At 38.7% G+C, this 16,985-nt stretch overlaps 1 protein-coding gene across 2 annotated transcripts in view; it reads right to left on the bottom strand.

Moving 5' to 3' along the window:
• LOC131692813 (multiple PDZ domain protein-like) overlaps positions 1-16,985 on the bottom strand; it is a 240,523-nt gene that overhangs the window by 94,036 nt on the left and 129,502 nt on the right. For both annotated transcript variants that reach the window (XM_058980100.1, XM_058980101.1), the window contains exon 4: positions 7,649-7,759. In XM_058980100.1, the coding sequence (XP_058836083.1) occupies positions 7,649-7,759 (111 nt within the window). The remainder of the gene's footprint in view (positions 1-7,648; positions 7,760-16,985) is intronic.

Genomic DNA, 16,985 nt, shown 5'->3' with positions numbered 1-16,985 from the left:
GTCCCGCCAAGGCAAGTTCCTAAGCTAAGCGTATAAACCTTTTCTGAACTCTTTCCAATTTTAAACACCAAGTTAGATGATGCGGATTCCAAACCGGTGAGACGAACTCGAGGATTGGTCTAACCAATGCGCAGTATAGGGATTTTAGACAGTAAGGATCCGTAAAATCCCGTGAAATCTTCGAAATAAATCCCAACTGCCGATTTGCTTTCGCAATTATGTTGGTCATATGAGAATTGAAGGACAGTTTGTGGTCAAGAATTACACCCAGGTCACAGACTTCTTTGACTCTTTGTAGCGCAACCCCGTCGATACTGTAATCGAAGATTAACGGATCGTTCTTCCTATGGAACGTCATCACGGAGCATTTGGCAATATTTACGGTAAGCTGATTCATTCGACACCACTTCACAAAGCGATCCAAAAGTGCTTGCAGCTGGCGGCAGTCCTCGACTGACTGGATGACTAAGTACAGCTTAAGGTCGTCAGCAAATATGAGCTTGCACCCGGAACCTAACACTACTGCTACATCATTAAAAAACAGTGAGAAAAGTAGTGGGCCCAGATTGCTGCCTTGCGGTACTCCTGATCTATTGGTAAACGGAGCCGATATACAAGAGTCCAATTTCACACAAAGCGTTCTGTGCGTAAGATAGGAGCGTAGCCACGATGTAAGCTTGTCGGATGCTCCTAACTTGTACAACTTCTTGAGAAGAATTTCATGATCAATTCGGTCAAAAGCTGCATTCAAATCTGTGTATATAGTGTCCACTTGTGTTTTCTTCTCCATGCAATTGATGCAAGTTGATGTAAATTCGAGCAGGTTTGTTAAAACGGATCGCCCGGGCATGAAGCCATGTTGGTCTGGGGAGATGAAACTTCCTGTACGGCTGAGGATGAATTGATTGACAACAATTTCAAACAACTTAGATCCAGCTGAAAGATTCGTTATTCCGCGGTACTGCTTGATATTTCGCTTATCTCCGGCTTTGAACACCGAGAACATGTAGGATTGCTTCCAAACGTCGGGGAACTTAGCCTGGTCAAATGATTGGTTGAAGATGCGAGACAAAGGTTCAGCCAAAGCGACGGCACAGCGACAGTAAACAGCAGCTGGAATCCCATCCGGTCCAGGGGAGAAAGAGCTTTTTAGCTATTAGAGCTATTACCATGTCGGGTGAAACCAAAAAGGTACTTAAATTAGCGATATCTTGCGGAACAGTTCCTAATGCGATTTCGGTTTCCTGATCAGACGCTGAACAGGGAGCAAAGACGGAAGCGAAATGATTGGCAAACAATTCACAGGCTGTTGCAGTGGACGACGCTGCCTTTCCATCGAGGTACACATTGGAAGGAACGCTGTGATTTTTCCGTTTAGAATTCACGAAGTTCCAAAATTCTTTAGGATTACTTCGTAAGCCTACTTGAACTCGTTGTACATACGATCTATGCAGAACAGCGTTGAGATTCCGGTATGCTTCACTGGCAACGTGAAAGTCGTGACTTGTAGCCGGCGATCGTTTGCGACGAAGTTTGCGTTGGCATGCATTTCGTTTTCGGCGAAGGGATCGCAGCGTCGATGTACTCCACGCCGGGGAAACAGGCTGTCGTTTTACCGGGAGATTATTCTGCAACCAGTCCTGAATTACTCGGCAGAAGTTTATAATCATTGCATCTGCATCGCTGTTTCCTAGATGCGTTGACCAATCCAGATGGAGCAAATAATCACACAGCTCGGAAAAATCAATCCTGCGATAATTCAGCTGTTGGCTAGCTGGAACAACTACCGGCATAGCCGGACGACTAGGCGATTGCATCGTGACAACTAGCGGAGGGTGGTGCGTGTCGACGGGTAGAAGGGGGATACTGACTTCTCGATCGAAATGTTGTGGTCCATCGAGCAGAACACTAAGTCAAGGACCCGTCCGATTTGATTGGCATGTACATTAAACTGGTTAAGATTTAAAAAATCCATACCCTCAATTAAGGCGGAGCTCGTTGGTGGTAACTGGGCAGCATTTTAAACTTGGATTACGTTGTCATGCGATAACCAACTCAAGCGTGGTTGATTGTAATCTCCGCAGATCAAGACAGTGTCCTTAATTGATCCCTTGTCACAAAGCTCACGTACTGATGCAATGTGTGACTCAATCATACAGACATCTCTACTGTTGTCTGGAGGAATATATATTGCACAAAGAAAAAGCTTACGTCCATTGATGAATGCCGATACGCAGACTTGTTCCAAATTAGTCCCGTGGGTAATGTTCACACGTGAACTAGAATGTTGCTGTGCAACAGCGATCAGAACACCTCCGAAGGTGGATTTCGTACTGTTGGTTTTGTTCCTATCGCAGCGGAATACATTATAGGAACTGCCGAAAAGTTGAAGAGACTCGATCCGATCATCAAGACCAGTTTCTGTCATAATAATGACATCGAAATTGCAATCGCGTACAGCAAGAAAAGCAGCATCAATTTTGGTTCGTAAGCCACGTACGTTCTGGTAATAAAGCCAGATACCGTTGAGGTGATCATGTGAAACAGTGGGAGATTGTGTCTGCAAATGGGTAAACTCTTTCAACGTGTGTGTAGCATCAGACCTAGCTTCGGGAAGACATATACTCTCGAATTTTTTACCTGGCGAACCAGGGTAGGCACTGGTTTCCTTTCCGGACAGCTCAATTACTACAGGTAATTGCTACGAGTAATCAATCCTCGATCTAGCCAGCTTCAGGCGCCTTGAATAAAGCGGGCAATCCAAACTCCACGCAGCGTGATTCTCGTTCATTTTCTCGGTGGCAGACTGTGCTGCTGCATTCATTCCAACACAGTTCACACACTTCGCGTTAGCGGCTTCGCAGTCTTTGGCTTTGTGGCCTTCCGCACATTTTGGGCAACACTGGCTTGGAGCAGGCCTGTGCTTTGTGGTCATATTCGGAGTAATTGTAGCATCGGAAAACATCGACATCTTCGAAGATTCGGCAGCGGCAGTTAGGTAGCAGCGATATATGAATCGTTTTCATTCATGACTTAATATTGAAGAATTTAATTTGATTATGTGTATTTGAGGTATAAATTTTACATTGAATATCGAATATTTGAATAATGAGAAATAGATGCTGTAAATGTTTGGCGTTTCGTTCGACTAGTCTCGATTCTGACCGCGCGAAGGAATCGGCTCTACTTGCGCTGCCTTCTTACAAATGATATGAGGAATGAGTATGGAGCGAAAGCTAATTATGAAAGTCGAAGTACTATCTAAGTGGGAGGACCAACGAGTTTGATACGCTTCTGAACTTCCAGGGCAAATCGTAACATTATTACTTCGAACGTTTGATTTATCAAATCAGAAGAACTGTCATCCGATTTTCATGAAGGAATTTTCAGGTACGTGATTGAGGAGTCCATTTGCCGCCCGCCTCTGCACCGCGACGAACCCTTGCAACCGCGGAGAAAATAAAGTTGGAAGAACATCAGCAGCGTAAAAAAATTGGTCATGTATCTTGAAAACTCGGATCTCTTTTAATTTAATTTTAGGAAGAAGCTGGAGACGGTACGACGCGTCGTTCTTGAAATGGTGCAACAAATGTTTGACCGTCGATAGAAAAAAAAACCTGTTTTAGTCCATCTAGCAGTACAATTGTGCTTTTCTCATTTCTCTAAACTATGACTAATAATCAATATAATTGTGGAAATATCTATTACATTCCTAGTACACTTTGCAGATATACACAACGGCTCGCCAGCCACGAACCCGATGAGCTACGTGTCGACGGTGACAAACTTGAAACAAAATAAAATATCATCCTTAGTTAGCCTAATCAGCATTAGTTCAATGTTGTCTTCCTGCTAACTAATTTTGACATGCGAGGAGGGTGAAAAATCTACGAAGAACCACTTCTCTGCTTAATTTGATATGCCTTGTGATAAAATGGTGATATAAAGATGCTGTGGTTGAGTGCGGTGGGACGAGGGTAGAATGGGGTGGTGGTCTGAGAGGGGGTGTAGTTAGGGGTGATCTAAGAGGGTTTGGGGGGGGGGGGGGTTATTAGTGAAATGGAAGGGGTGGACCCCATCCGTACAGGCAAAAATGTGCCAAAATCCAAAAAAGTCAATCTTTGTCAAATTTTTTTCGAGATTGCAGCAATTATCGATAATTTTAACTTTGCATCAATTTAAAAAAAGTTTTGCATCCTTTTGATACTATAGTGGTACCAGTTTACATGGAAAATTTCTGTGTGGTCGCGCTCTTAAACCCGTAATTCCGGAACCGCAATTCAGCTCGACACAAAATTCAATAGCCGATGAGAAAGTTGTACCTTTGATTTGAGACTAAGTTTGGACAAATCGGTCTAGCCATCTCTGAGAAAAATGAGTGACATTTTTTGACACATACGCACATACATATGCACACACATACACACAAGCTGCAAATAACCCGCCACAAGACGGAGGTGTTGTTGGTCAGCAACCGCAAAGCGGTTCAGCGGATGCATATCGACCTCGGAGGGCACGTGATTGCACCGAAGCGCGCACTGAAGCAATTGGGAGTGATAGTCGTCGAGAGGTTGAAATTCAACAACCACGTCGACTACGCCTGCGAAAAGTCGGCAACGAACGCAATAGCGAGAATCATGCCAAACGTCGGCGGCCCGAGAAGCAGTACGAGACGTCTGCTATCTACTGTTTCGTCATCGATCCTCCTTTATGGGGTTCCTGCCTAGGGTACTGCGCTAAAAACAAAGCGGTACCGTGAAAAGCTGAACAGGATATTCCGGCTGATGGCCGTACAAGTTGCGAGAACAACATCATCGGAGGCAGTATGCGACGGAGGATGTGGAATTCTACCAGCGGAGAAATGCACATAACGCAAGGAGACTGGTCCGAGCGGACTCGTTGGCTAAATGGCAGCTGGAGTGGAGTAACGCGGAGAAAGGAAGGTGGATTCACCAACTCATAGGTAGCATGGAGAGCTGAATTTCCATTTAAAGCAGTTTTTGTTCGGGCACGGATGCTTCAGGAAGTACTTGCATTGGTTTGGACATGCTGCCCGGAGTGTGCGAATGTGCAGGAGACACCGGAACACGTGGTCTTCGAATGCCCTAAGTTCGAAGAAGTTCGTGGGGGGATACCTAGTGTGACAGTTGACAACATCGTCGAAGAGATGTGCCACGACGAGCATATCTGGGACGCTGTTAACAGAAGTGGCGAAGGGACCAACAAGAAGCCACAAATCGGGTTTCGAGTGAAATTCTGCCGTCGGGGAAATCTCAACACCGTCGGACCAGTTGAGTAGTACGCGACGTAGCACCGGGTTCGGGTCGTCGGGGTATCAGTGAGCCGGACGTCAGGCTTCACCGGCATCGCCGGACCTACATCGACACCCTACCGAGTAGCTCGTGAGTAGGCTAGATCCATTGCCGGGGATTAGACCGTGTAGACCGCGTCGAAGAGCCAACAGCGAGTCGCTGGGGCAGCAGTGAACCGGAAGCTACGCTCCACTCGGAAGCGCTGGATGCACCTCAGCACCTACTGGCTGGCAAAGATAATTAAATTCTATAATTATATCTTATTAGATTCTATAATTATATCTTCCGTTATTTTTTCCTATTTCAAGTTCAAAGTTCACACATATACTTTTAAATGTATACGTTTTCGAGCAAAAAAAGCTCAATTTTTAGTAAATTTTGTATGAGACCGTCCCCTTAAAAATTTATTCGAGCATGTTTATAATTTGGAAAAAATAACTGTTATTTTTCAACCGATTTTGATCACAAAAAGGTCATAGTTTGCAGAATTAAATATTCTTTTTAATTTTTTTTATTAAAACAAAGACATTTCCTAATAAAAATGTTGAGCAATATTCATATTTTTCAAGAAAAAATCGCAAAATAATCGTTACTTTAATATTGTTATCCCACAGCCGCGAATGATCTTAAGGCTAAAACCTCTATATTCCAAAAAAAATCTGATGTTATCGTTGCACACCTTTTTAGCCAAATTGATATTGCCACTATCTCATATGCTTGCTTCGTAAGCAAGAGGTGCGAAATAGGGTAACAATAGGCTCTACTGTAGTAATAGGCATAATACCTTATTCAATATCCAACAAATAGTAGGGTATACGGTGCAAAGCAGGAAATCCATATCATGTTCAATACTTGCAGGGTACACTTTAACCTGCGTTAAATCACGAATCAGATACAATGACGATACCGGTCGTAAAGCCAGGTCAGTCACACCGCAATGCTCAGTTTCTTACTAGTACAAATTACACCAGCCCTGTCTGCATCTTGATAATGAGTACTAGATCTGTACCACCTTGAACTGAGCGACTCCGATTACTTCGACCGGCTTGTGGCTTCGACGGGCAGAGGAAATCGGGGTAGAAAATCCTCCCTATAGTCGGAATGGTGCATTCTTGCACTGTAACTATGAGCAAATGTACTTGCGGCTATAAATTTGCGATATATTAGTTGTGCAAATCTGTCCCAAGTATCTGCCACAGTCAGTGCTTTGCAGTTGGATTTGAAATAAATAAAACACCATTGCACAGTGGTCCAGATCGCTAATTTAGGAGGAATTTTTACTTTCTGACAAACCTGTATAATTTAGCCGTATCATGTCTTAGGATGAATTTGTGTACTTTAGAAGATGCTTCTTTTTATTGGAATAGTTATTAGGGTGGTTCTAATTTATCTAAAATACGAAAATAAACTTTTTACTGATGAAAGATAGAGCTCCACAGTCTTCCACAAAGTTGTAAAGTAACTTATTTTGAATAAATTTGTTGAACATATTAAAGCTCTATCTCTTTTAGTTTTTGTTATACAAGAAATTTAAAAAAAAGATTAGGGTGTTCCTGAAAAAAACGTTTTTTTAGTATAACTTTCGTATCTTTTACTTTTTGTTAACACAACCTTTGAACAGCTTATTGAAAACTTCAAGCCGAGTATTTTTCTCCAAGACACCGAAGGTCTAACTTTTTTCTTTAAAAAGTTATGGACACTTTTCGTTAAAAAAATAGCCTATTTCAAGGATCAATATCGCTGATGCGGGCACCTAAAATTGAATTCTGTTTCCACCACATGAAAGACCATACTTATTAGTATATTTGAGCAAAAATTGGCGAATACGATATTTTTTTAAAATTTGCAATTTAGATTTAAAGTTTGTAGTTTTGCAGGTTCAACGCATTAAAGCATTTACACACATATCGTTGTATTAATGCATTGGTTTGAGAGTGAGAATGCCGACAATAAATGGATTTATATTTCGGTTCGTTCCCTCTGGACGATTCTTGACCGAGCCTCGAATGATTTGCGGCCAACCAACGTTACACACCTGTAGCTGGATGCTAGTTCGTAAGGCAACCACATCGATAGCTTGGTGGTATCTCGATCGCAATCTGTCTGGTTTGTTTTCTGTTGTAGACTATTAGTAGGTTTAAGCCCGTGCTGTGTCCGACTAGCGGTAGATATCCATTATCCATAGCGTAGTCCAGATGAATGTGCTTTATTGGCTACATCATCTACCAACACTATAAATTGTCAAATTCTTTTGTGTCTTGCCCACACCGGGTTATTTGTTTTGCTCGAAATCTGGTGGATTTAATATGAAAGAAATTAGAAAGACGTTCACTTACCATTTTTGCTTTCCTTTGTCGCCGTTGCCACAGCCACTGCTATTGTGGGCGTTTCGTCGTCTAACACCATGGCTGGAACAGCAGTGACCACCTTGTACCCGGGTGGTGAAGCTAGATTTGGGGAAAAAGTTTCATTTAGTGACATCAGAAAACATGAATGCAGTAAAAGTTATTCGAAATTAAATCTACTACGTTATGGACCGGCAAAAAAGTCATAGGATTCGGTTCAGAACAAAAACGTTAACGAAGTCTTATCAACAACGAGTCGAGTGGGCAGGAGACACGGACATATTATTTTAAAATATGGTATGTTTACATCAATGACATTCGCAGCATCGGTTTGCTCCGATCGGCGAAAAACCCACAATCCGGTATAATAATAATAATTTGTTTTTTGCCGCTCAGCCAGATTTTTTGTTGATGCTTTCTGGTGGTTGCAATTGAAATTGAAAAAGTGTTGTATAAATGTGGAGGAAAAAATGTCGATGACCGCCCAACACAGAGAGTGGAACAAAAACGATTGATGGCGAATGTCGGAGAGACAATCAATAACGTGCTCCATTCAAGTCCAAGTTCATTTCCCTGGTTGGCGACTGGCTGATGGTTTGCATTCGGGCGCCACCACCACGGGCGGTTGATTAAACAAAAACAAACACAGTACACACAGATCAAGTTTTTCCGCTAGGTTACATAACAATAAAAAACGAACGATTGACGTGAAAGCGACAAGCTAAACAGATTAGTTTCTACATAACAAGGAAAAGAGGCTGGTCACATATTATATCAGAAGGTAACGGAACAAATTGCTGACAGTCATGTCTTTTTCTAACGTACGGTTGAACTGTCCAGTGGTGTCGCCTGAAAATTGGTTTATATAATGTATATTGGATAAAACCACAAGTAACTATCATCGTCTTAGTTGAAAAAATCCTACGAACCAATAGCCTCAACTCAGAAGAGTTTTTTAAGGTTGAACAGAGTATGGGGCAAAAAATCGAAAACGAAAAAGCAGTTTTTTCCACACCGTATGTTAGATCTTCATAAAAATCAATCAGCACACACTTAAAAATCTTTACATCTCGCAAGATACACATAAATGGAGCGTCACAATTCACTTGAATTCACATTCAGGAACATGTAAAAATAGGCTTTGTTCACAATTCTCCATTTCCATTCAACCGAGTTCTACATCAAGAGAGACACAATATTTTATGTAAAATTCCATTATTATACATCACAATGTTGTTTACCTCAAATGTACTTTGCATTTTTTAATTTTTTAAATGAGGTGGTCAGCTATTTTCGTCCGCGTCCCTTATCACCAATTGTTATACAGTGATTCATCAGCAGTGGTATCTTTGAAAATGAGCCACCTTGGTTATGCAACTATTTTTTTCCGATCTTTTTTAAATGCAAATAATTAAGCAATCTTCATTTCGCTATATTCTGAATTGCACATATTTTGTCGCATGTAATTTTAAATTTACTTTCATTTGATGGCACTGTAAGGGAACACGTATCCGCCGGTTGATGCCAATCGAGCTGACATTTCTTTCTGAACAAACTAATTTATTTGTTTGTTTAGTGTTTATTTGACCAACTAGGAAACGAATCCACTGGGTCTTTAATGCGGGTGGGAAATACGCATGGTCTTGTCTGAGTGAATGACTTTTGAATTATGTATGATGGTGGAGAATTGACAATTCGCAAGATCAATTCAAATCCAATTACCAATTTGCGGCAATCATTTCAGTACGGGGAACAAATGTTTTATGGTCATATTTAATGCTTTACTTTTAGTCCATTAACTCATCAGTCAATTATACTGAGTACGTACTATTTTGAAACGGGGGGTGTTTGATTCGTGCATGATGTTAATATCGTTTAGGAACGTAGTATTTGTATTTGTTCTGTTTCGCGTCTTCACTGTAATATCGGAACGTTTAATTCGAACGAGGTGGAAAATTTCAAGTTACAGGATCTCAATATGCTTGTGATTATACCAATAAGGATCATTTAAAAATTCTACCACGCTATTAGGAGGAAGAGATATGAATAATTGTGACATAAATGGAAGGGGAGCACGTCATGTTCTTTGACGCTTTCGGCCGTTTTACGCACGATTGCGCCATGTATATAGTAAATTCCATAGAACATGAACACTTTTGCTAGTAGCGGCATAAAAGTGCTACTACAAAATGAAGGAAAAACTAAAATAATTTGACTCGTATTAGACCAAGGGGAAAAATAACGTGGTAATATGACAGAGAGTTAGTTAGTATTGGGTAATCTTTGCGTGACATAATTTTTGAATGTTCCACCATGTCACTTTTAAACTCATTGTATACGGTCCATTTTACATTGTCGACAACACTCCCGACAGCCGGCTGTCCGGAGTTCAAGTTGTTTTCGATGAAACAATCTCAATAAACGATTAGCCAGAGTTTAAACGCCTAGAAGATTTACGTATCCTACAGTCAATAAACTATTCAAACATGCACGAAAATATAGTCTCAGTCGCATCGCTTGCTTGAAGCGAATCCTGACTAACAACCCACTCACTACCCAATCCGTGGTACTTATGGGAGTGTCACTGAGTCGGGGCCTGCCGTTAAGTAAGTACCACATCAACACTTCCTTTCTCATCCCAAGTTACGATAAAGATGGTCGTGGCCCGCAATGGTGGCTCTCAGGCGAAAGTCTCGCTTGGACTGGATCAATTGTTATTCCCAAACAATGCTCCTCAAGTAGTCTGGCTGGAAATGAGAGTCATCAGCCTGCAATCTACGAAGTATACGGTGCTTACGCAACGCAACGCAACGCAATGTACTTTTAATTTTTTTTTAAGTGTCCAGTACTGTAACAACGTTCTACATAAGCTAACTGATTTTTATGAAGATCTAACAGACGGTATGAAAAAAACTGCTTTTTTTGTTTTCGATTTTTGCCTTATTCTATGTTCAACCTTAACCCACCGAAGAAAATTTTATTCTGTTATAGAGTAAGTTATGAAAAAATCTGGGGCTACATTATTATTATTTTGAAAGCGAATATTCAAAAACGACGTGTTGTCTCTTTATCGGACAGCTTTGATGACTTTATTTCACCTTTATCAAAGTCATCGGAACAGTCGAAAAAGAGACAACACATCATATAATATTAGAGGATAAATGAAATTTAGAGTTTCATAAAACGGAAAAGCAATGCACTTCAATGTATTTGTATTCGAATATTGCTGTAAAATGAATGACATGTAATATTTCACGAATAAAAGTGTAAAATTGTATGCTTTTTGATGCTCCAATTGAGTGCGTTGATTTTAATATAATTTTCAATCAAATTTTTGAAGGTAACTAATGGGACAATAAGACAAATTGGGCTACATTTAAAACAAAGTGGAAATGCTTGGAGGAAAAAAAAGAAAAAGGGAGGAAAAAAGAATAAATGGAACTAACAGACGAATTTGAAAAATTGGTTGGAATGACAAAATAAACAAATAAAAAAGCAGGGCAGTAAAATATGAAACAATAGAAAATAAATAAAATAAAATAAAGTGCAATTTCCTCGAAAAATTGCAAATAAAGTGAAATGACAGAGAAATGACTATAATTTAAAATAAGACAAAAAAATGCAAAAATTAAGAAGGTGATAAGATGGATGAAATACAAATATGGTACCAATGAAAATGGATAAAAAGGCAGGATGATAAAATTGCAGAAGTAAAAAAAACTAAAACTTGAAAAATTGCTCAATGAAATTTAAACGAAATTTTAAAAAATGTAAGTAAAAAATAAAAAAAATGGAAAAAATGGATCAAATTTCAAACAAGGGCTGTGGTTGGATTTAACGCTATGTTAGTTTCAAAATCATAATCCTATAAAAACATGTATTTTCCTGTTATTTCTATTGGTGTGTTAGCACACCTTAACCTTCTTTGGGTGTTATTTTTTTGTAACGAATAAGGTGTTAGCGGATCATATTGACTCCGATTTCGAACTCAGTTTTACGACACATTTTCAGTCAAATCTATATAAACCTATACCCAAATTGTGTGTTAGAATTTCAATTTTCAGTTTCTGACAATTATTGTCATTTTTGACCAGATTGGTTAGTAAAAAATCGGTGCCGAATGGGGTCTTGTTTGGAATAAATAGATGTATGCAGAACAGTCATCATAAATCACAGGTTTTTTGACAAAATGCTAATAATAAACACAAAGAAAACAAAAAATAGGAATGTATATATCGAAATTTATAAAAAGCTTGAAAGTTTATATAACATCCCTTCTTATATGATATTAACACTGTAACTCAACTATTCACCCTGGATTCTACGTGAAAATCATCCGGAAGATCCGGAACATCCGTATAATTGGTCAATTCATGAATCTAATTCTAGAGCTATGAAGTTGTTTCGAATATATTTGTTGTATTGGCATAAATTCGTAGTTATAACTGGAAAAGTTGCCAGTGCCCATTACTTTCCGGAAGATCTGGAACATGCACGCATCTGGTTAATGAATGAAACTTGTCCTAGAGTTCTGAGATATTTTCGAAAACATATAAGGGTATATCATTCACGTAAATTCGTACTTGTGATTGGGACAGAAACCCGTTGACCTTTCGGATGATCCGGCGTAGAATTGCCCAGTTCACAAATAGGGTCTTTGTACCGGTCACAAATATAATTTCTTTGTAATAATAATTCTAAAAAAACTTTCGAAGAAACCATAGACTTTCAGAGTTTCGGATTTTCCGGAACGATACGAATAGGGTGTATATCACAGTCACAAGTACGAATTTATGCGATTGATATTCCAAAAAATCTTAGAAACCAAGGACAAACTTCATGAATTGGCCAGTTTCACTGATGTTCCAGATCTTCTGGAAGATCATTATGTAGCCAAAAAACATGTGTAGGTTATAAGTACGAACTCGTTCAAATGAGAATTCAAGAAACACGAAAAACCCATGGTTCTAAGACCAGCTTTATGAATTGATCAGTTCAGCTATTGTTCCAGATTTTCCGGATGGTCATTATGTGACCAATACGGTCAATTTTTCAATCGGAACTAGAAATTTGTGCGAATGCAACGTTAATGTTTTCGACAAAACTGCAGAATTCTAGAAGTAGATTTATGAATTTGACAGTTCTACGGATGTTTTGGTTTTTCCGGTTGATTTTCAGGTAGAATCCAGTATTTGAATCAAAGTATCAATATCATTTTAGATGGGATTTTATATAAATTTTCAAGAATATTACAAAACTTTGGGATCAGTTTCATTGATTGACCACATTGTCACTTTTTCAGTATTTTGAGAAACACTATGGTATGGCCGCAATCAGCATCGGAAGCGCAATGCGGAACATTCAAGATCGGTTTAATCATATACAAAATGATATGTATATTTTTATTACATTTCATACAAAAGAAATGTATAGAATTTACTCAAACTTTGAAAACTTTTTCCGAGGCCCGGAGGGCCGAGTCTCATATACCAATCGGCTCAGCTCGACAAATTGGGACAATGTCTGTGTGTGTGGGTATGTATGTATGTGCACTAATGTCATGTAATTATCTCAGCAACCGGTGAACGGATCTTAACGAAATTAGTTTCAAATGAAAGGCCTAACGTTGCCATTTGACACTATTATTTTTGTTTTTAAATATAATGTTTACTTTCTGAGATATATGTGATTTTGTCAAAACACAAATGGTTTTATGCTAATAACTTTCGAATAAAGCGATCACATCGCGCGTATATAAATTTATATAAATAAAAAGCTTATAAAAATATCTTTCAAACAAGCTAAAGATTGTCAAAATCCGTTCACGAGCGGCGGAGATATTAAACATTTTGTATTTTGCAAAATTCCCAAGTGGGAAAAATTTTGGACAAGACCAATTTCTTTGTGCATGAGGGCACATACCTTACATAAAGTATTTTGTATTTTCATTTCTTCATTTCCACTAACTAAAAATAAGAACGTTTCATGCCGAGCATTGCTTTACTAGTTGTCTAGGGTAAAAACTAAACCAATTCTGCATATCCGGGTATGAAAACACATCTGCGTGATTCAAGGAATCTTGTGAATTTACTTAATAATTAGTTAATTAATTAACTATATCTCAAGAAGTAATACGCAAATTCATGTCAAAGACAAAACAAGGTGTAAATTCACTTCAAAGTGCAAATGTGTCCAGAGTTGATGTATTTACCCGTTGGATTGACCAATGCGTTCACTCGTGAGAATAACGTTGGATGGTATATGAATACACACATCACCAAGTAATCCTCCTAGTAGTGAGAAAATAGATTTCTAATATAATTCATATTCATATTATACTCGTAGCAACACCGAGAACAATAGTATTTTTGAATAACAAAATTCAAGTGAAAATTTGTCTTCCTTTGCAAGATTTATGTTATACTAATTATGGCGTAATTACCAGTTGCATTATTGATAATAATATGTAAGGAATCGAAATTTCGCCCTAACTATAAAAATAAGGCAACAGCTCTAACCATCATTTACCATTCCTCACTTGTCGTCCTCCCACCCTCTCACCACCGATCTCTCCCCTATCGTGTTCGTGGCAACTGTGACGACTCAGATCTATCCTGCTATTTCCAAATCCATTTCTAAGATGTGTCATAAGACCTTCAACTAATCTGAAATATTTAATAGTATCCAAGCTAATATCTTGCGATGTATTTGCGCAGGTTAAAGAAAACAAACTAATTTTTATCTTCTGTTTCCCTATAAATAGTTTTCCATTTTAGTATAGAACAGAGCCACTTGCGGAAACAAACTAAATATTAAATTCTACTTGAAAAAGAAAATATTTGTGGTCCTGGCACAAATTGTATAATATTTGTATTATGAGAAAACTATCACTAATTTATGTTCAAATCCTGCTTTGCTCTGAAGATGAAGGGCTATTTCTTCCGAAACTTTGCTCCAAGGAGAGTTATGTGACTAAAAACCGAAAACTACATCAACTCCAATTTAATTCAATTCTATACTGAGCATTTGTATATACTATAATTAAGAACATCTTGGGGTATTTGAAACTGGGCAATATGGTTGTTTGAAGACGAAAATTTTGAAAAGAGATATCCCACGTGCATTTTTTTAAACTATTCATTTCTCTACTGAAATTTGAATGAAATTCATGTTCAAATATGTCATTTGAAAATTAAGAATATTTATTTTGAGTTGATATAATTTAAAATACATTTTTATTGCATTGGAATGCATTTTTAACCCTCCCTTCATTTTATAAATTCGGTTTAGTCAGTTCTTTTTGTTATTGTATGACAGTTTGTTATCTTGAAACAATTTAATTTACTTTCTTAATTTCATAACTTTTTTAATATCGTGCAATTTTCATTTAAGTTAATTTGATTTATTTATTTTATTAATTTGATTTATGTTAATCATTCTATCCATTTTATGAATATCTTTTTTTATTTTTTCGCTTCATAATTATTTTAAATATTTATTTGCTTTATTATTTTTCTTTAATTTATTCAGTTTATTCGAAGTGTTATTCGTGCAGGACACGAAACTGTGCTTATCGCACATCTAGTTGCTTGTAAACTTAGCGTGGCAAACTAATGAATAATACAACAGTGATATGTGTAAGAAATGTCTCATCTCACTGATAGGTGGATTAAATCGGTTTTTTGTTTTGTTTGTGTTTGTTATTAGTATTCTGCCAATAAACTTGTGTTTTTATTGTTTTTTTTTATTCATTTCGTTTATTTGAAAGGCACAAATGCGTTAGCTTGGCGGTGCCAAATACTTTTGTTTTTACATTTTGGATATCTTAAAACTAGGAGGTTACAATGTTGAAATATTTTTTTTTACAAAGGAAAAGAAAGTTTACAGCTATCTTAAGACTAGAAATAAGATTCAATATACAAGAGAGGGCCAAAAGATTTTTTTATGAAAAAATTTAAAACAAGGGATTCACTTTGATATACAAGAGAGGGAGTAATAGTATTTTACGAAATATTTTACGGTTATCTTAAAACTAACAATATAGTTTGGTACACAAAAGGGGGAACAAATATTTATGAGAAGATTCACAGAAATTTTAAAACTAGGGATTCAATTCTATTTACAAAATGGAGGACAAGAATTTCAATGAAGAGTAAAAATTATAGCTATCTTAAAACTAGGAATACAGAATACTAATTTGAATTTTTTAACTAAAGCTTATGCTTGGTCAAGATATTCAGAGGGTGGCTTATTTCCGCATCAGTGTAGCAGCAGTTGTATCAAGGACAGGGGAGAGACAGGGAAAGAAGAGCAAAACTCGCAACTTTCGCTCGAACGTTGGGTGGGGGGGGGGTGGGGGGAGGGGGATCAGCGAAACAAATTTGCGCCTCAGTCTAGTAAGTCGTCGAGTACCGGATTGGCGGATGGTATTCTTCGGACCCGCGGGGAATCCTTCAAAAGTCATCGGACCTCGAGTCGCTCTCTCTTCAGTTTCCTTCTATGCAGGCGTAGTGGTAAGGGCGACGGCGGTTACATAGTGGCACTCTGGAGCTGATCGGTTCCACAAGGCAGGAGGAAACTCTAAAAACGAGAAATAAAAGAGAGGGGCTAAATTGGGATATTTATCGTTTTTATGAAGGTATAAATAAGGGACATATAGGGGAAATCACGATTTGCCAGCATATCTCGGACTGGGACATTGGGTGGTCTACCTCGGGCCCGAAGGGATTCCTTTAACTGAGACCTGGCGTCACAATACCCGGCGCATACCCAGACAACGTGTTCGATGTCGTGATAGCCCTCGTCACAAGCGCACAGACTACTCTCCGCAAGCCCAATACGCCACAAATGCGCATCCATGGTGTAGTGATTGGACATAAGTCGGGACATTACGCGAATAAAATCCCGACCCACATCCATCCCCCCGAACCAAGGCTTCGTTGATACCTTTGGGATAATCGAATGTAGCCATCGTCCAAGTTCCCCGTTGCTCCACGAGGTTTGCCAACTGTTGAGCGTCCTCTGACGACAAATACTAAAAAATTCGTTGAAGCAGATTGGTCTTTCGTATATGTCACCATTTAATGCGCCCGCCTTTGCTAATGGGTCGGCCTTTTCATTGCCCGGGATAGAACAATGAGAAGGGACCCAAACAAAGGTAATCTGATAAGATTTTTCAGATAACGTGCACAAGGACTCCTGTATCATCCCCAGAAAATACGGGAGTTGCTTTTTAGGCTTCACCGTACGAAGAGCCTCGATAGAGCTGAGGCTGTCCGAAACGATGAAGTAGTGATCTGTGGGCAGAGTGTCGATGATCCCAAGGGTG

This window comes from Topomyia yanbarensis, chromosome 3 (assembly GCF_030247195.1).
Source record: "Topomyia yanbarensis strain Yona2022 chromosome 3, ASM3024719v1, whole genome shotgun sequence".
Classification (NCBI taxonomy): domain Eukaryota; kingdom Metazoa; phylum Arthropoda; class Insecta; order Diptera; family Culicidae; genus Topomyia; species Topomyia yanbarensis.
The sequence above is the reverse complement of the archived record's forward strand: the minus strand, read 5'-3'. Positions and strand labels throughout refer to the sequence as shown.